The 21,038-nt window shown below is 39.3% G+C and overlaps 1 protein-coding gene across 1 annotated transcript in view; it reads left to right on the forward strand.

Annotated features, from left to right (window-relative positions):
- The window catches only part of LOC136873715 (uncharacterized), a 102,004-nt gene that overhangs the window by 27,234 nt on the left and 53,732 nt on the right, over window positions 1-21,038 (forward strand). Inside the window, exons 3-4 of the mRNA XM_068227759.1 lie at window positions 15,427-15,499; window positions 16,065-16,338. Of these exons, the coding sequence (XP_068083860.1) occupies window positions 15,427-15,499; window positions 16,065-16,338 (347 nt within the window). The remainder of the gene's footprint in view (window positions 1-15,426; window positions 15,500-16,064; window positions 16,339-21,038) is intronic.

Below are 21,038 nucleotides of genomic sequence, written 5' to 3' on the forward strand. Positions count from 1 at the left end.
TAACATGGAAACTAACATTGAGGTTATTGAGGTGAATATAGTTACTGTGGTAAAACAAAAGTGGCACCTTCACAAAATTCAGTCATGTGATAATACTATGAACTTAGGCAACTAACCCGAGATATTCTTCAGAGATGAGTTTGGTGGAGAAATTATAAAAGATGAGCTAAAGAAATAATGGAATAATTCTCAAACCTGTCTTACGTCTGATATTTATGAATCGGATCTTCCATATCTGAATGGAATAATTCCATTAATTATTTTTTCCTTTCTTATTGTAAAATTAGACGTATTTAGATTATCCTCCAACTATCGACTGAATTACGTACGATAATAAAGTTATTTGCTTTACGTCCCACTAACTACTCTTTTACGGTTTTCGGAGACGCCGAGGTGCTGGAATTTTGTCCCGCAGGAGTTCTTTTACGTGCCAGTAAATCTACCGACACGAGGCTGACGTATTTGAGCACCTTCAAATACCACCGGACTGAGCCAGGATCGAACCTGCCAAGTTGGGGTCAGAAGGCCAGCGCCTCAACCGTCTGAGCCACTCAGCCCGGCGATAATAAAGTAAACATTAATTTATATCGGAGCATATGACTATTATTTTGAACCAGGTTGAGTAGGTCTGACTGAGACGGCGCTGGCTTTCTGAGTCCAGGTTGGCAGGTTCGATCCTGGTTCAGTCTTGCGTTATTTGAAGGTCCCCAGATACATCAGCCCCTTGCCGGTAGATTCACGCGCGCGTAAAAAGAACTCCTGTGAGACGAAATTCCGGCACTTCGGCGTTTCCGAAAGCCGTAAAAGTAGTTAGTGGGACGTAACATAATATTAATAAAAATTCAAAGCATTCTAGCATGAATTAAATTTGGAAATACACTATCAAATCCGTGTCTAACACAATGGAGTGTGAGACGTAGAAACAACACAGGAAACACGCGAGGTCGGTAAGAGAACATATTATGTCTGAAATAACAATCTATCTACTTCTATTTTACAAAAATAGAGTAGCTAATCAAACAAGGTGTAATTTTACGGTGGGAAAGGGAAAAATAATTAAATTATTTAGTACTCTCATATTTCATAATTTCTCCACCCAACTCGTCTCTAATCTTGGATGAAAACGACACTAATTTTCTTTCAGGAGATGTGAACACGCCTAACCACCAATGACGATCCTGAAGTCAAACATTTTATCTATGATTATCTTCACGAATACATAAAGTTCCAGAATATCTTCTTTGGTATCCTGTCGTGGTTCTGGGTTCTCGTCTGTTTCAACAAAGGTGGTTGTAGATACTCAAAGGTGCACATTTCTCCTGTAGATTCATTCAATAGCTGGAACAAACTCGCTCAAAGTGTGGTAGGGGGAGGGGGTCGAATTCTTGTGAATATGGTTTATATAGGCGCTCTTGACTGCGCGTGATAGAAAAATAGAATATAGCACATTAGATAAAATCTTAACATAACGTTGTGGTTCCAAAAAATATTACTATTCCGTCTATTATTAACTTCACTGTATCACGGCACTGTTGTTGCTTTTACGCGTATTAGGCATATTGTTTCATGATTATTTTGAGACAAACAGTGGGTATGAACGTGTCCCTTACACATACGATGCACATAGAGTAATTACTGACGGAATAAATGAAATGTAATTACTTTGATACTGGTCTCTCTTGAATATTTTATCATCCTTGTGTTTGCGTGTTTACAGAATAACTGTTCGCCCTCTTGTAATTCAGTGGTAGATGTAGGTTGAAACAAAAATGTGTTGGGACGAGATTCCGTTTAGAAAGAAAATAGTTTCACTAGCACTTGACGCTGGAATCATCGTCGCTGTTTTGCAGACTACGTTAATTGGGTTCAATATACAGCGTGATTCAGCCGCCCCTTCCAGTGTAGATTTATGCAACCCACAATATTCATTCCGTCCTGAAAACATCTGCCCTGCCGGTATGCTCAGACAACACAACCGGATATCTTGGTATTTACCGCCTCACCATGATAGGACGCCGTAATGTTATACTCGTATTAAACCCTGGAAGACATGCGTGTGCCTTCTAGATCATATGAACCTGACACGCCGGCGAAACACTAAATTGATATTGTGACCTCAGTAAAGCTAATACTTGCTATAAGCTGCCCACTGTTCCGTACGGAACCGTAGTGCAGTTGGTAAAGGCGGTGGCGGAGTGGGCTTGCATATTAGGTGGGAGGTTCGAGTGCGGAGCGAGCATTACAATTTTTTTAAAAATATTTGTTTAACACGTACCGCACGCAGTGTAAGATCAATGCCCGCTTTCATGCAAATTGTGCGTGAATGAATGTGTTTGTGGCCCTGAGAAATGACCGATTAATTGGCAGGCCGGACACATACAGACCGGAAATAATAGGAACACAACTGCCCTGACAAGATTTTATCGCAGCAAATGCTCGATGTGATGACCGTTTTGGTTTATGCACATTCGGGCCCAGTGTCCAATAGATCGTCTTGCGCGCTGAAGCATTCCAGGTGTAATTGCTCGGTAGGCGCCCGTGATGGGTTACCAGAGCTGGCCGAGGTTTTCCGGCGCTTGAGTGTAAACGACGTTCTTTTTTTTTCCTATTTGCTTTACGTCGCACCGACACAGATAGGCCTCATGGCGACGATGGGACAGGAAAGGCCTAGAAATGGGAAGGAAGCGATCTTAATTAAGGTACAGCTCCATTTACCTGGTGTGAAAATGGAAAACCATCTTCAGGCCTGCCGACAGTGGGATTCGAACCCACTATCTCCCGGATGTGAGCTCACAGCTGCGCGCCCCTAACCGCACGGCCAACTCGCCCGGTACGACGTTCTTTAAATGTCCCCACAAGAAGAAGTCTAACGGCGTTAAATAGGGTGATCTGGCGGGCCAAGAAACAGGGCCTCCTTGTCCTATCCATTTCCCTGGCAGTTCCTCGTTCAGATGGTTACGAACGGGCAAAGTCGAATGTGGTGGAACTCCATCCTTTTGCAAACACATCTTCAAACGATCGTGCAAGGGCACATCCTCCAGCAGCAGTGGGAGCTCCTGACGCAGAAAGTGCAGGTAGCGTGGGCCCGTCCAATGGCCCTCAAAGAAATAAGGTCCAATCAGGTGATCCCCCACGATTCCACACCAAACATTCACTCCGCATCGTATTTGATGGGCCGCCTGTCGCACCCCGTGAGGATTGTCCGGACTCCAATATTGCATGTTGTAGCGATTGACGTTCCCATTATTGTGGAAGCGCGATTCGTCTGAGAACAAGGTATGCGATATGAATGCTGCATCATTGTCCAGCCCGCTTAATAGCCACCGACAGAACTCCATTGGAGCTTCGAAATCCCGCCCACGGAGCTCTTGTGTAGCTCAAGATGGTATGGATGAAATTTATGTTCATGGAGTATTCGCCAGACGGATGGCTGGCTGGTATTCACCTGTCGTGCAGTCGCCCTTGTACTGATGTGTGGATTATTACGAGCTGCCTCCAGAACGGCCTCTTCTGTTTCGCCCGATGTAACGGGCCTGTCACGGGCTGGTGGCTGGTTGGAAATCACGCCTGTTGTCCTCAGGCGTCTTTCACCACAGCGGAATGTCGTAGCAGCCGGGTGTCGCCTGTCGGGATACCGTTCCTGGTACAGACGTAATGCCTCGCACGCGTTTTATCTTGCTTCCTCATAAATGAGGAGCATGTTAACGTATTCCTCTGTGGAAAACATGCCGAATGACAGCAGAGATTACATTACATTACATTCAGGCCCTATCCAGCAGAGTATGCGCAGGGCACAAGATGAATGATAGCGTCATTCTACTGTTTGAATGTGGCAAACGTGGGTCTGCGTTTACGTATTCAAACATCATACCGCTGCAAAAACATTTGAACGATGCATGATTCGAACCGCCGCTGGCACATTCCGTCGATTACTAGGCGAACGCCTAACCACATCCGCTACGCTACACTGCTGGAAATCGTACGATCAGAGCAGAGTACATACGCCGTCCGGTTCGGTGTTTAAAGACATTCAGTACTGCACTGTTACCTAGTTTTATGCATTGATTCCCCTCTTCGTTACACCCGGTCACGAGGCACGACACATTAACATAATTACATGGTAAAAGGACGTTGCTGTATGATTTCAAGGCGTCTTGTTTTGCGAACGGATAGTATATTTCGCTAGGGTTCAGAATCGTGTGCAAAATGTGCTCACTGAACATTAGTACCATACAGTACACCTGCAGGGGAATAGCACACCTATAACCATGTGCATGTAAGTTGGGCTGCAGCAAACGATATTGGAAGGGGCTGCTGAATCACACGGTCCACTAAAATTTGCTTCTGCATTTAGTATTAGCCTGTACCCTCAATTTATTTCAATAGTTATCACGTGTTTGCCGAACAGCTCGACCTGTTTATTTACTCAAACCACGTAGGCTAGCATTGAAAGTTGTGGCTTTGATATACGACATTCTTGTTACACCTCTCACTGTACGTACCAGAAGTCGCCCTCGCTCTTTTCATGTATTTGATAACCAGTTGATGAAGTAGCCCAAGGGACCCTTAATTTCCATTGCTTTCGCTCTTACAAAATACAGTCCGATAAATACCAAACGATGGCAGAGTAATTTAGTCAGCAATGCAATGGCTCTCTCCTAGGAATTCTCCGAAACCTTCCTGTTGAGATACGATTTGTCTTCTGTGAAGTCCTCCGGGAAAATCGTCCAAATACTTATAATGATCTTCAGTGTTCTGCCTCCTTCGAGGTAGTCATTGTACTTAGGCTTTTCCCTTAGAATAAATGTTTTTCTAATGCAGTAAATTGCAAGTTTTCTGCTGAAGCTTTTGCTGAAACCTGGTCATTACTGCAAGTCTTCTTATACAATCTCCACATCGAAGTAGTTGTGCCCCGAAGTTTTATATTTATGCTGATTAAGATTCACTCTACGATCTGTGATGACTAGGGCTCGTAACTTGCGGAAAATCTTTTTTTTCTTCCAGAGTGTCCGAAAATGATGAATTTTACTTGTCCTTTTCTGCCTTTTCGCCGTTTTTTGGCTTATTGGTCCTTTTTTAGGTGTTAACGGTTTTTTTGCGAGTTCACCTTCTTTCGATGACATTTTTAATGTTCATTCTTAATTCGAATCGTTAATTTATCATCTCTTAAACATCTTTTCTCTAGTGTAAATACATATATTTGAACCATATCTGAAAAGAGAGAACATGAAATGAAAATGAAATGGAATGAAAAAATGAAACTGGTGCTTGAAAAATCCAGCGGTATCAAATTATCTGCAAGGTAAGTGAAAAATTGAAAGGAGAAAATGTTAATGTGTGTATTTTTGACGAGGATGATCTCACTTAATTCAAGTATGAACCCTTACCATCGGTTGATCTGAAGGGAAGTTTCTCGATGTTTCGAAACGTGTTGTCTGAATACAGACGATCCTTTACACGAAAGAACCTGGAAATTACTGTTGTGATATACTGCAAAGCCAACTGAGGTGAGGTTTTCGAATTCCAGTTTCTGTAACCCTAGTGTGGTTAAGCCAAATATGATTCTAGTTATACTGATTTCAATTTCTTTCTCCAGGATGTCCATTGCAGATTCGCTGAATTCATTCTAGATAGAACAGAATATTTCATTCTAATTTCTGCAAGTTCTTTGTTAAAAAACATCAAATTCCTTTTTAATTATCTTAATCTAAAATCATATACTGTCGGAAAGACTTATTTCAGTCGTATATTTTCGCATTGATTGTTGCATTCCACCAGAACTTTGTATTTCCCCATCATTAAATGTGTAATTTAAACTAAAATTACGAATGAATTTGAATCGCATTTTTACGTCTCTTTTAGCCATTTTTGAGCTCGCATTTTTGGATATTTTAGGTATTTTTGAAGGTCTTTTTTTAGGCAGTTTATAGGTCTTCAACTTCCGAGCCATAGTGATGACTGTTGTGTCGTTGATAAAATCAATTTTGTCGTTTATCAAGACCGGTGATACAAAATTGAAGCTGCCGTATACTACAATTGCAATGTATAGTTTACTACATGCAATGTTGAGGCAATAAATTCCTTTAATTGTTCTTGTTAGCTCCCTCTGTTGATCATTGGTAGAGTGTCGACCATCGTATCCCAAGATAACGGGTTCAAACCCGGCAGAGGTAATCGGATTTTTGAAGGGCGGAAGAAAAGTCCATTCGACACTCCATGTCGTAAGATGTCGGCATGTAAAATATATCTGGTAACACATTTGGTGTTTACCCGACAAAATTCATTAAAACTCAGCCATGGACGCCTAAGAGAGATTCGGTTTACTCTGCCACCTAGCAGGCCTAGAGTAAAACAGAACGTCGATATTGACGAGCAAGCATTCAGGTGGCGTCAGATTAAAATACTTGCACACGATTGCTAAGACCGTACGATTATTATTACTATTATTATTATTATTATTATTATTATTGCGTTTTATGAAAAAACGATCATCATAATTCCGATCTCTCGGACTCGGAATTGGAGTATTTAGGGGTATTTTTCGCCATTAGTAATAAACGAACACATCATTTCGTAATAAAAAAGAATATAATTTTAGCTATAAATTTCGCATTGTGGTGAGTAGGGTGGCGTTGTGTGAACAACTTGTTGCTGGTCGTTCCCCTGCATTCCGAAAATTAACTACTAAAAGAAAATTCCTTTTTATATCTCTCTAGTAATTCATTTAGGAGTAGGCTTCTGTTCTTAAGTTTCACTCCTAATTTAGGACTCCATCTGTATTATTGAGAGGTTGTCACATCAATTGATACCCCCTCCAAGACAGCTATCCCTTCATCCTAAGAGAGTTTATAAAATAAAAAATAGATAAATAAAGCGACGGTTCTGACGTATGCACCCTTGCGCCTTCCCCCTCTAGAGCTGCTTGGTTTATTGAGCCAGAGAAGCATGGTTCACCCTCTTCCGCCCTCGACTTGGCGTAATTGAAACTTTGCAAATCATCTCCCAACCCCTCCTTTTCACATCGACCGAAGGGTTAATAGTAGGAGCAGGTGTGAACCCCTCTCCTCACCCTACTTGTCTTCGCCTTATGCAGATGTCAACACAACTTAATTTGAAAATTTGTCATCAAAATTTCATAATCTTTACTTGTTCAAGGAATCATATTACTTTCCCATATTTCTTCTTTGTTTTATTCTCTGAGACAGAAATTTAATCTAAGGTTTCCTTGAGAGGGTGTTTGGAGCCGTTTTTAAAGGCGCGTTGCGGCGGAGACAGCCGCGTCATGTGCCTCGCAGTGGAAAAACACAGTTTCAAACACGTGTCTCGTAGGCAGTTAGCTTATTACCAAATAAAAGGGGACATATTTCCTTGGGGATGTAATATGACTCTCTTCGATGGAAATATTTGCGAATTGTCGTAAGAGAGAACTGACTTTGATGATTCTGCCTTGCGGAGGGAGACGATTACTAGTCGTGGTACCTACTTTAATAGAGTGGGTATTTATTTCATCTTGCTCTAGGGCGTTAAGACTGTTTCCCATAGGACTCACTTTCCATCCTTCCATTAATGTATGTACATTCGTGCCCTGTGTCTAGAAAATGGGTGGCAAATTCAGATTCTGTTTTACTTGAGTGCTCTGATTTTGTGTTGAACAACTAGTCTGTTTAATATATATTGTAACCTGTTTACCATAAAAGTCGTTATCATTCTCCGCTCTTCTGTATTCACAATTGTCTTTGATGGGGCCTAAGATTTTACTCAGAATCTCCCTTTCTTTGATTTCATGTTTCTCAATAAGGTGCTTTTTTGCAACTCACTCCTCTCTATAGAGTGTCTCCGGACGAATGACGGCGTGGTAGAGTCTTAGCTTGGGGTTCAAGGATTTTGATCTTTCGTTGTAGTCACCCATGATTAGATGGTGTGCACTTTCCATTTCACTCATGCGTGATTTGAACGCTTCTTTCTCAGACATGTTGAGGTCTGTCCACTCGCCTAGATATTTAAACTTTTTTGCAGTTTTGCTTTACGTCGCTCCGACACAGATAGGCCTTGCTTGTTGATGCTTGTTGTTTTAAGGGGCCTAACATCGAAGGTCATCGGCCCACAGATAGGTCTTATGGCGGCGATGGGATAGGTAAAGGCTAGGAGTGAGCAGGAAGTTGCCGTGGCCTTAATTATGGTACAGCCTGGTATGCAAATGGAAAACCACGGAAAGCCATCATGGGAGCAGAAAGGCGACAACTCCTTAGAGACCAAGGGAACCTTAAGTGCTCAGTCCAATTTACTGCTGTGACTGTGTTTATTCTTTTATTTATGTTTTTTGAGGGGTGTCCGTACTGATGTATCTTATCTATTCAAAGTTATTAGAGTTAGCTTTGGAAAGCTACCTAAAAAATTATACAGTAATACAGTATTTACCATTCCATTCCCTGAAGTGCCTATGGAAATAACTAGGGAAGGGAAAAATGTCTTCTTATGATTGATATGAAAAAAAAAAAATATATGAGTATGTTTATAAAACAAATTGGAATTGAACAAAACTTAAGTGGAACACAGTAGAGGTTAATAATGCGACACACCGAGCTCGATAGCTGCAGTCGCTTAAGTGCGGCCAGTATCCAGTATTCGGGAGATAGTAGGTTCGAACCCCACTGTCGGCAGCCCTGAAAATGGTTTTCCGTGGTTTCCCATTTTCACACCAGGCAAATGCCGGGGCTGTACCTTAATTAAGGCCACGGCCGCTTCCTTCCACTTCCTAGGCCTTTCCTATCCCATCGTCGCCGAAGACTATCAGTGTCGGTGCGACGTAAAGCAACTAGCAAAAAAAAATAAAAAAAAATAATGCGACAATTTTATCAAATTAACACCAACACTAATTGACTGTTCTATGATAAATTTGCCGACCCGTTTAAAGGCCGCAGCTTTACGGAGTTGTTTTCCAGTCATGATTCAGTTCATAGTTTTAGAGTATCATATGGTAGTACGTTAGTTCTCGAACGCCATCTGACATCTCTCCCTTGGATTGGAGCGGTGTATTGCCGCGCATGCTTTCTTTGAAGCTTGATTTATTGCAGCCATTATAGAGGTCATGTTCGAGCAGTTGTTCGGTACAGTACAGCCAATTTACATTCATTACGAAAAAGACAATTGCCCTCTATATCATCACTTTCGTTCGCTGTCATTTGGCTTGTAAACTCAAACCGTATATTGATTATGCAAGGAACCCTTTGATATTAGTTCAATTACTCGGTATTAACACCGACTACATGTGCGCGAATAATTGGATTGTCCGTAAAGTTGTGACCGTCTTAATAGGTCGGTTTTTTTTCAAGTGGTTCTGCGTCACACTAACACATCGAAGGTTTTCGGCGATTCAAGTATGAAAACTCTACCATCGGCAGCAGCTTTGAAGATTGTTTTCCGTGGTTTCCTACTTTTACACCAGGCTATGCCTTAATTAAGGTCACGGTCGCTTCCTTCCTTGGCGTAGCCTTTCCTATTCTATCGTCGCCGAATACCTACAGTTTTTGAGTTAGTGTAGCAATAAACTAGTAGCAAATAAATAAATGAATAAATAAATAAATAAATTGTAATATGGTAGACAATTTCTGTAGGTATTTAATGGCGTTTGTTGAGAAGTGTAGGATTGCATGCATAACTCGTACTGATCAGAAATTTGAGCTTATTTCGCACCGGAACCTTCCAAGTATAAATAATAGGGGCGAAAAAGAAATATGTCCCGAGATTTAAAATGAGATTATACCCTCACCTTTATCTTCCTGAAGTAACTGGAGGGAAATGATGGTGTTTCTTGCTTCAAGTCCCTTCGATTAGGCTACTACAGATTTTAAGAGACGCCAAAGTATTGACGTTTTGTCTCGATGGCTATAGAACATGCGGTGGACTAACACCTTCTTATGTCATCAGTCTCAGCTGGGATCGAACCCTCTATATTAGGAAGGGAAGGACTAACCGACTGTGCCACTTGAGGTAGGTGGATTGAAGAGAAAATCTGGGAATTTACCCTTAAAATAGCTGCTGAAAGTTTCCGTGTGGCCTGGATTCGAACTGGTAGCTGACTTAACTGTACCTTACAGGCAAAGGCCATCGCGATAATGTTACCGCCAGCCCTGTCCGAAAAAAAAAAAAAAAAAAAAAAAAAAAAAAAAAAAAAAAAAAAAAACGAGACTGCGTGTACTTGTAGACATGTACCCAGTACCAATAAAATACTAACCGTAGTTAATTCTTGAATACATTCTTTTATTTTAGTCATTGTAAGTGTGAAGGTGGGCAGTAGTAGCGATCCCTTAATATGAAGTCGGAAGGTTGGTGCTTGCTTATGCGAAGACAAGTTTGTGAAATAGGCCTCTGCTCCCTGTGCATTGAGTTCAGCTAAAAGTCGGTAGGTAGCAGTAGTCTACAGTGCAAGCTACTGTACGTCTTCGTTGGTGATATCGCTGCCCTGTGGCTGGGAAAATTTATTCACTATAGTTGTTTTGTCATATTTCGTCTACTTTACGTGTTTTGTCTCATTATAAACACTCGGTTTCATTAGTTACTTGAGATTTAAATAATAATAATAATAATAATAATAATAATAATAATAATAATAATAATCGACTTCAGGCACATAGTCTCTTCGTCGTCTTTCTGTTCCTATAAAAACAGGTTCGGTGCTAGCAGAGGTAATTGGCATCTGAGTGCAACACCGTGTCATTGGCTCTTGGCACGTTAAAGAACTCCTGAATGACAACATCCGAAACCCCGACGTCCATCATTATATAGCAATTTGACGGATAATAATAATAATAATAATAATAATAATAATAATAATAATAATAATAATAATAATAATAGCTTTTAAGAAGCGCTGTAGTGCCAGTTTTTCTCCTTGAAAGAAGTTCCTAAACATTGTAGTAAATCTAAAGTTATAGGCCTACAGTAGACTCTCGCATTGAAGTCCTCTAAAATAACAACCCACTGCTCCCCGATTCGACTTCGCAACCTTGAGCACAGAAGGTAAGCTCTTAATCAACGATCCTTTTTTATAATATTTCGTTTCGAATATTTTGATTACCTGACATCGCATGTCACTAGATTTTAGAAGTTAACCGTTCGAAAATTCCAGTCCCGACGCTAGTTTTCCACTCTTATTCGAGATGAAAGGGAAGACAATCCTCATGTTTAGTCCTTGAAGATAATAATCACCACTATGTATATATTGTACTTTTTGTCATCTTTCAATCAATACTGTAGTTCTGCATATGAAAGTCACTATAGTGCACGTGGCAAGGGCGTAATAGCCGAGTGGCGTAGTGACTTTTCACCTAGACGGCCGCGGTTCGAATCCCGACCAGTAAGTGTGGGATTTAAAAAATAAAAGTGACGTATTCAGAATCCACGCAAATTGGAAGTCCCGTGGCTATAATCACAATATCAATAGTCACGTAAAACTACAAATTTTTTGTGTAAAACTAGTAATGCCCCAAACTCCGTTACAACACTTGAGTAGGCCTACATTGTTCGTCTTACTCTTGAAAAAGAAAATACGTCTTACGTTACAGCTGGAAAAGATTTGTGTTAGAAATTGCGTACATCATTTTAGAAGAATGTGGATTTAGTAGTTTATCTCCATGTGAATGAGTCAACTCGAATCGACCAACAATGCCATGAATGAGTGAATGAATCAGTCAGTCATTATTGGTCAGTAAATCAAATGTGTTTGCGTGTCTCGCTGTACTTCAAAATAGGCCTATGTTTTGTAATGAGGTCGGCTGCGAAACTCAGAGTGGAGTTCATGGGTGATTTACTACGTGAATCTTATCAGTAGACTTGCACGTACATTTTAGCATCTTTTCAGGGTAAACCTCTGACTTCTCGGGGTCCCTAAATATCGTTCAGTAGGCTAGTGATTTTTTTTTTCATTTTGATTTGGCGTCGTACCGACGTAGATAGGTCTTATGTCAATGATGGGGTAGGAAAGGGATAGAAGTGGGGAGGAAGCGACTGTGGCCTTTATTAAGGGAGGCCTGGTATGAAAATGAGAAACCACGGGAAACCATCTTCAGGGTTGCCGACATTGCGGCTCGATTCCACTGTCTCCCCAATGTAAACTTACAGCTTCGCGACCCTAACCGAACGAGCAACTCGCTCGGTCGATTATTATTATTATTATTATTATTATTATTATTATTATTATTATTATTATTATTATTATTATTATTATTACAGAATACTTTCCGCGCTGTGTAGCAAAGACTGTTAATTTCTTGAGTTGTTTAATGACACTCAATAGACAGCTCTTAATAGTTAACTTATTCATTGTTTACTTTCATCTTCCTTTGAGGAAATGGATGTTTTTGAACTAAGTAGAGACCTTCCTTTTTATTTATTATACCTCTTTTATAGAAAAAGAGAACCTCGTAAGAATGGTTATGGCCTTAAATGGTCTGTGCCATTTTTCATAAACCTGAATACTGTTGTAGAAGGGGCATGTGTGTGTGTGTGTTGTTTCACACTTCGAGCTTCTTCAAGTAGTGACAAACTTCCTACGACGCACCCCACACCGCCCCATTTCACCCTTCACATCTGTGTGCAATTGTGATCGCGTTTATTAAATCGGCGGCCGCATTTTAAAACGAGTTGTTATTTTGTCTCGACAGATGTGACGCTGTTTCCAATCCGCCTTTCATTTAATATGTGGTGTGTATGCATGCAATATCCCGTGTCCGCTTTAAAATGAAATGTTGGTGCAGCACGTGTTGCAATATCAAAGTTGGGAAGTGACTCAAAACTTGGTATAAATCGCAACTTCTGTCGCTACAGCTGTTGTGAACTTAGCTCGCGCCTGCCCCGCTTGCTGGGAAGAAGGGATGAGTTCGAGCAGCTAAGTGACTGTCTTCAGGGGTGTAGTCATGGCAGAGCGAGCCTCCGTTCTTTTAATTTTGTCTGCAACCGGAGAGGAGTGTTGACAACCCGTGTACATTTTCTCACAGCAGGAGAAAGAAGTGATTGGCAACGCGTCCGCCTGTCAGGGTACGATTCCTGGCCCGGTCAGGGGTTTTTGACTGTAAAAGATTAACATCCCTGGCCTGGGGACAGGGTGTTTGTGTCGTCCTTAACGTTCCTTTCCTCACATGCAACACTCTACACTTCCGCAATTACTCGCAGGTTCGTATCATATGGTGCAAGTAGTGGCAAAAGATCTACAGAGGTCGACGCCACGAACAAATATCATTAAAAAGGGAAGGGGGGTCACATGAATATTTGGTATTATTGACATGACTGAAATTTTTAGGTTATTATTGAACTACTTTATTATTATTATTATTATTATTATTATTATTATTATTATTATTATTATTATTATTATTATTATTAATATCAGAAAGGACGTACACCGCTATTTTCCTCTTGACTTTGGATTCAGGAACCTGAAAATCTAAGTACGAGATGGAATGAACCATAGCCGTCTGCAGTGAACTTACCATGTTCATAGGAAATAGGACAGTTCGATTTGAAATCATTCTTTCTCAAATAATGAGAAAGGAAGATAATTCCAATAAAGGACCCTTCATTTTGATTTGGCGTCGTACCGACGCAGATAGGTCTTAGGTCAATGATGGGGTAGGAAAGGGATAGAAGTGGGGAGGAAGCGGCTGTGGCCTTTATTAAGGAAGGCCTGGTATGAAAATGAGAAACCACGGGAAACTGAGACTACATTTCAAAAGGTGGAACTATCTTGGTAATCAGGGTGTCGTCGTGGTATGCCAGCTAGCCTTAAAAAGTGTTGAGGGAAGAATGTTAAATTTACACCTACAAACATAGTTGTAAATTGAATTTTAAGTCATTTAGGATTTAATGCTAATTCTGTGAATAGAGGGTATCAAGGAATAAATCCAGCTATAATAGCAAACACTGCTCCCTTAGATAATACGTGATGGAAGTACATGCATAGTACATATGTATCATGTAAGATAATATGAATTGAGGAGTTAGCTAACACTACTCCGGTCAACCCACCAATAGTGAAAAGGAAAACAAATTTTAACACCCAAAGTAAAGATGAGCTATATGTTCTTTGTGTTCCGTGATTAGTTGCTAGTAGACTAAAAATTTTGATTCCTGTAGGAACAGCAATTGTTATAGTAGCTGAAGTGAAATAAGCTCGTGTGTGTCTACGTCGATACCTACAGTAAATATGTGGTGACTCATTACTACAAATCATAGAAGACCATTTGCTATTATAGCATAAATTATACCAAGTGCACCAAAGGCTACCTTTTTCCCACTATAGATGGCTATGAATGAACGCATGTCTCTTAAATACGTTCGCGAAAATATCTCAGTTCTGTTCCATATTAGAATTTCTCATGACACACTGGGATGGAAAAGTACTGTATATTACCGTATTTGCATACGATAAGCCATTAGCGCTTCGGGGTTGGGGGCTAATTTCGAATTTGACTTGAAGAAGATTATTGCCTTATCAACTCTTTGTCAGTTGGATTTGATAATAAGAATTTTGGCAATAGGATTTCCTAAATTAGCTTTTTTTTAATTTATTAACACATGCGTTGTTTAAGGCTTTATTATTTATATGCGCTGGTTCATTGATTCATAATATAAAGGATTCTCAAAATATTCGGTTTATGGGGAATATTTGTAGTCAAATATCGCTAACGGCCGTATGGTTTAATATTTCTAATCTTGCATTGTGTGGAATACCTGTTTTAGCTGGGGTTTTTTCTAAGGACTTGATTTTAGAGATTGTTAGTTTATCTTATATTAATATTTTTAGCTTTTTCTTATATTTTTTTTCTACAGGTTTAACTGTATGTTATTCGTTACGGTTAGTATATTATTCTATAATTGGTGAATTTAATTCTACATCATTTCACCCATTGAATGACGAAGGATGAATTATATTAAAGAGAATACTAGTATTAGTTATAATAGCAATTTTAGGGGGATGTATGTTAAGTTGAGTCATGTTTCCAACACCTATAATTTGTTTACTGATCTCTTTAAAATTGTTAGTATTGATTGTTAGAGTATTAGGGGGTTGGTTAGAATATCAGATTTCGAAGTTTTCTTTATCTTATATCTTATTGTCGTTAAGGGCGTTTATAATATCTAATTTTTTAGGGTCAGTATGGTTTATACCTTTTATTAGAACTTATGGAGTAAGTTACTTACCCTTATTCTTGAGGAAGCAAATTTTTAAAACTATGGATCAAGGTTGAAGTGAGGATTGAGGTGGTCAAATGATCTATAAGCAGTCTGTACAATTTTCTCGAGTGGTTCAGAATTGGCAGAATAATAATATTAAAATTTATTTAATTAGTTTTTTTATGGTTGATTATATGAATTATGTTGATTTTATACTTGAATAGCTTATATGATATAACTTTTTGTTCTTTTTAGGGTTATACGCCTGCTCATATTGCTATGCAGTTCGGTCATGAAGCAATCTTCAACCTGTTAGTTCAAGTATATTGTGAGTATATGTGGCATCTATCTAAGATTAAAAAGTCAGTTGTCTAAACTGCACGATTGTATAATTATTAAGTGTAAGTAGGAGTGTAATTATTTGTTTATACGGAAATCGAGTAGTGTCTCTCTTTGTTTTATATTTCCCTCTTATTTGTACCCATCTTCTTCCACGATTCAGAAGCGGGGGTCGTGTTTTAACTCACTGACGTAACATTTGGCTTTCCACCTCGATGACCGGGGTTCGAATTCTGTTTTTTGTGAGTAACATTTCACGTGATGTTAGAAAGGCTCTCCGATCTCAAATACTTGACTAAAACTCATGAAATATGGTAGCTCCTGCAACCCTAGAAATAACGCGGTATATACCCTTCGAATATGGCGAAGTAAGAGTTTCCTTCTTTTCGGAGCACTTTCCTCCTGTTTTTCAGTATTTGTAATTTTTCTTCTGTGTATTTAATAACATAATAATACTTGTTATTTTGTGAAATTTCTCTAATTTTCATAGCATTTTATTTCTATATTTCAACATTCGTGATTTTTCTTCTGTGTTCTTAATAATATCCTTTCAGATGCTGATCCAAACCTGCGTGATTGGAGCGGCCGCAAACCTAGGCAGTATCAGACCAGTCAGGATACAGCTGTATCAGCAGACACCTTCAGAAGTGAGTACACCCAACCTGCTCCTCCTGAAGATGAGGCAGAGTCATCTTCATTTGAGAGAAACCGCAAAACCAGGCGGTCGGTGTCTAACCCGGGATTTTTAAGGAAGAGCATGGCTCCTACTACTGGTGCCATTAAGAAGCAACCTAGACCTGGACCTTCTAAAACTAATAGCATGATCTTGTAAACTGAACTCAGCATGAATAGCACCCAGTAGAGTTGCATGCGTGCCTTTAGTTTAGTTTATTTCTTCTCACAACTATGAGCTGGACTCTAATACTAAAGACTGAAGGCAATTTTCTCCAAAATTGTATAATAAATTCCAGTCAAGATTTTTGTTCTTCAACTTTTCTGTCTGTATTGTATATCACCAGCCTGTTCAGATTTGCATCTTATAGCCTAATGTTTCAAACAAGAGGAGTGGTTGTGGTGATTATTGTTTTAAGAGGAAGAAAAACTTGGCAACCATCCTCTATTAACACTAATCGGAGGCAAAATGGAGGAGGTCCAACCCTTCAAAGAATGAAGGTATCAGATTAGGCCGTGAAGGCAAACCTAATTCCATCGGGGTCAGAAGAGAACAAGAATTGGCCAAGGGAAGTTGGATAGGAAAGTTGAAATTGAAGAAACTGGTACAAGTAACTGCAAGCAATGGTATACTCAGCTACAGGTCCTGTAGTTGGAAACCCTTGCTCCAAATTGAGCCTTCCAATCGTCTCTTATGACACTAGGGGATACTATGGGTGTATTGTACCGTTCCCATCCACAAGGGGTATAGCAACATAATATTTCTGATCTGTTTTGTGACTTGGCTTTACTAAAGCTTTTGGTTTGCTAAAAGAGCTGTTCCAAATTGCCAAGTATACTGACCACCAAACAAGAGTTTAAGCAAAACTCAAGTGACAATTGATAAACTTTATTATTAGGTATCTGCATTTACACTATCTAATTAAAATCGAGAAATTTCCACCTTTCAGTGCATGTAGGTTCACAAAGAAAAGACAACTTTGGCATATAACATTTTCAAAACTTTCTAACATATCCATTATCTGTGTTTTGAATAATGTGTTTCTTGTCTTTTTATGTCTTCTAAGCTGAAGATGTCATAATAATAATAATAATAATAATACATGCATTGAAAGGTGCAAATCTCTCGATGTTACTTAAACCCAAGTGAGATGCACATAGCAAACTGATGTGAAGGAGAGACTGTATTCCTCCAGAGCCCTAACAGTCCTTCCTTCTGGAGACAGCTGTTGTTTTCTTCAACAAGAAGAAATGAGGAAGCAGCCTCGTGAAAAAAAAAACCAACAATGATTTTCCTTTTCTTACCTTAATGTCATAGATGCTACTGAAAATTACTTCAAATTTTGTCTATGCAGACCAGCCATCTTCAAAAGAAATTCTGTGACGCATGATGTACTTCATCTTCTGTTAATTCACATATCCTCTCCTAATTACGTTTTCCAGGACTTCAACTGTACATGGACTGTTCCGATTGACTTTCTGTTTGAAATTTCCTGACAAATGAAAGCCACGTATACTGAGATCTGGAGAACGAACTGGCAATTATCCCCTACTCATTATCTGTTCACCAAACACATATGTCTAGTTGCAGCCGTAGAATCACTTGCAGTGTGGCCTACAACACCTCCTGCTGAAAGTAGACACAGTCTATCTGTTCCTCAACATGTTAAAGAAGGGGTGCAAAATAGGAACAAGGTATCGTTCGGAATTTCATAAAAAAATGTGGGTCCAATTATTTTTGCCAAACACCCACTTCCGCATCATGAAGAGGTACCTTGTGTATTGTCCGAATCGTTGGCTGAATGGTCAGCATATTGGCCTCCGGTTCAGACGGTCCTGGGTTCGATTCCCGGCCGGGTCGGGGATTTTAACCTTCAATGGTTAATTCCAATGACCCGGGGACTGGGTGTTAGTGCTGTCGCCAACATCCCTGCAACTCACACACCACACATAACACTATCCTCCACCACAATAACACACAGTATTCTGAAAAAGAATGCACCCATTGAGGTGCAACCAAGCTTTGTCAGACATGATCAAAAGCGAAGGATTTAAATCTCCATCAAGCATGGATTGTAACACCCACCAGCAGAAATTGACACGAGTGGCACGATTTGAAATATTTAACTTGTGCTCTACAGAAACCTTACTGGGAAAAATTCCAGAATATTAAGCCCTCTCCGCACAACAGCTCTGAAGGGCTGTGGTCTATTAAGCGACTGCTGCTTGGGCCAAACGCCTACAGATAATGTGTGGTCGGCACGATGGATCTTCTTGGCATTATTCTTGGAAATGTGGACATAGGTTGACCAAACCTCGAACCAGCTCTCAGATCCAGGTAAAAATCCCTGACCTGACATGGAAGCCTTAGCTGAAGGTAGTAGAGAAAATAAAATGTCAAAAATATACATTATATTGGTGAAATACAACTTGAATAAGGTGAATATTTGAAAAGGTCATTTACCTGCTGTTTAAGCAACTTAAACCACATTGTTGAAAGTTGCCTTCAGTAGGAGTACTAGAATATTTACCCTGGTTAGAGTATGATGCATGCTGTAATTATTAACAAGATAATTATTAACAAAATAATATTGTTGATGTGAATTAGATGTTTTTTTTAAATATTTGTATTTATTTTTCCGTTGATCATAGCTTTAATTTTGATCTTTTTCCTCAGTTGAAAATATTAATGGTTGTGATTTTGTGTTAAGGTAGTAGTTCATTAAAATCTTACAACTTATAACTGAAGCTTTATTGATTTTCTGATCAAGATGTGATTATAATTCTTGTTAGATTTTGAGAGACTGTAGAACTTTTCAGGATTAATACTATTATTTTAATATTTTGTTTTTAAAAATGTTTTAATGTTTTTGTTTGAATTATGATACAAGTAGTATATTGCCATTGATGCTTTCACAGCCCGTACTTATAGACATGATACTGTATAGGCTTTTCGGCTTACGCCGTGTCAAGAAAATAAGGTGAAATGTAAAGAATTTCACCTTTTTTTTTCTTGACATGGCATAAGCCCGAAAGCCTATACAGTATCATGTCTATAAGTAGTACCGATATATTGTTTGAAAGGTTCACATTTTAATACCTGGGAACATTTGTCATATGTAATTGCTGAGTAGTTCTGTTTGTTCAAATACATGAAGTAAAGTAATTTGTTTTTAAAGCTGCAGTGAAGGCTTTTCTTTTATGGTCACAGTAGATTTTGCACACATTTAAGTTTATAGTTCTTGCCATTTTAATTGTCGTCAGTATTTTATATGTGTAAAATGGAAATGTGTAGTTACATTGATGCACCAAATTAACTTTGTAGAGCTATTAGTGAAATATAATACTGTAGTTTTGTGCATGTACTTCTTCAGTGCTTACTGGAAATGGAATTAGTTTTGCATGCTATTGATCTGTTAAAAGAATACCAGCATGCTATTTTATTAGTCTGTATTTTATTCAATAAAGAGTTTTGTTTCAGCCTTTATATAATGTGTAAAAATGTTATTTAAAATAATGAATATGATATATACACTGAACATTGTGTTATATAATATTTTATTGTTCAGTCATGCTTTTGTCTAACCTGATGTGTTCTTTTTGAAGTAGAGAGTAACCTTTTTAGAGATTTATGATAACTTTTTGTTTCTAGTGGAGGAATTTTCAAATGACACTTGATTTAAGTTTTGGTTCTTTTCTGACCATTATAATCATCAATATTATATTTGTGAATATGTGAAGTGAAGATTACATGAAACAATATAAGTTGGTGAGTATAGAAAATCCAGGCTGTTAAAAAGTGAAGGCATAGAGAATCTTGGAGACAAAAGGTGGGTACACAGTAGGATAATATTTTCACCTTTTAAAAATGCTTAGTGCTACAAAGTAAAAATAAGGAAAGGTTTGGAAGAGCAGAGCCTAGGAGTAAAAGCTAAAAGTTGCAAAATAGTCACTGGTACCTAGACAGGTAAGGAGTATAGATGAGGTGAAGCATATAAGTCAGATTGTGGAAATGTGAAGTAAGGGACTGAGCAGGTTGGCTACGTGGTTTGAGTCGTGTTGCTGTGAACTTGCACTCTGGAGATGGTTGGTTCTAGCCCCACTCTTAGCAACCCTGAAGATGGTTTTCTGTGAGTTCCCATTTTCAAACCAAGCAAATTTTACCTACTTCCTTCCCAATACTAATTTTGCTTACTTTTTCCCTAATACTAGCTCTTTCTCATTCTTGCATTGGCAAAAACCTTCCATGTATAAAAGCTAGAAATTACTGAATAATGACCAGGCAAGTGGCTGCATGGTTTGGGTCATGTAGCAGTCAACTTGCATTTGGGAGATTGTGGGTTCGAGCGCCTCTGTTGTAGGCAGTGCTGAAAGAGGTTTTCTGTGGTTTCCGATCTTCACAACAGACAAATGCTGGGGCTGTGCTTTAATCAAGGCCGCGATTGATTCCTTCCCAGTCCTGTCCCTTTGCTGCTATAAGACCTATCTGTATTGGTGCGACGTAAAGCAAATTGAAAAAAAAAAACCTGACTAATGAGTGGTACCTAATTATGTGTGTGGAGTATAGGTGAGGTAAATCAGGTGAATAGGAAAGGAATTATCCACCTTTCAATGAGGTTAATGTCCGACTCATTGGCTGAATGGTCAGCGTACTGGCCTTCGATTCAGAGGGTCCCGGATTCGATTCCCGGCCGGGTGGGGGATTTTAACCTTCATTGGTTAAGTCCAGTGGCCTGGGGGCTGGGTGTTTGTGCTGTCCCCAACATCCCTGCACCTCACATACCACACATAACACTATCCTCCACCACAATAACACGCAGTTACCTACACATGGCAGATGCTGCCCACCCTCATTG

This window comes from Anabrus simplex, chromosome 5 (genome assembly GCF_040414725.1).
Source record: "Anabrus simplex isolate iqAnaSimp1 chromosome 5, ASM4041472v1, whole genome shotgun sequence".
NCBI lineage: Eukaryota > Metazoa > Arthropoda > Insecta > Orthoptera > Tettigoniidae > Anabrus > Anabrus simplex.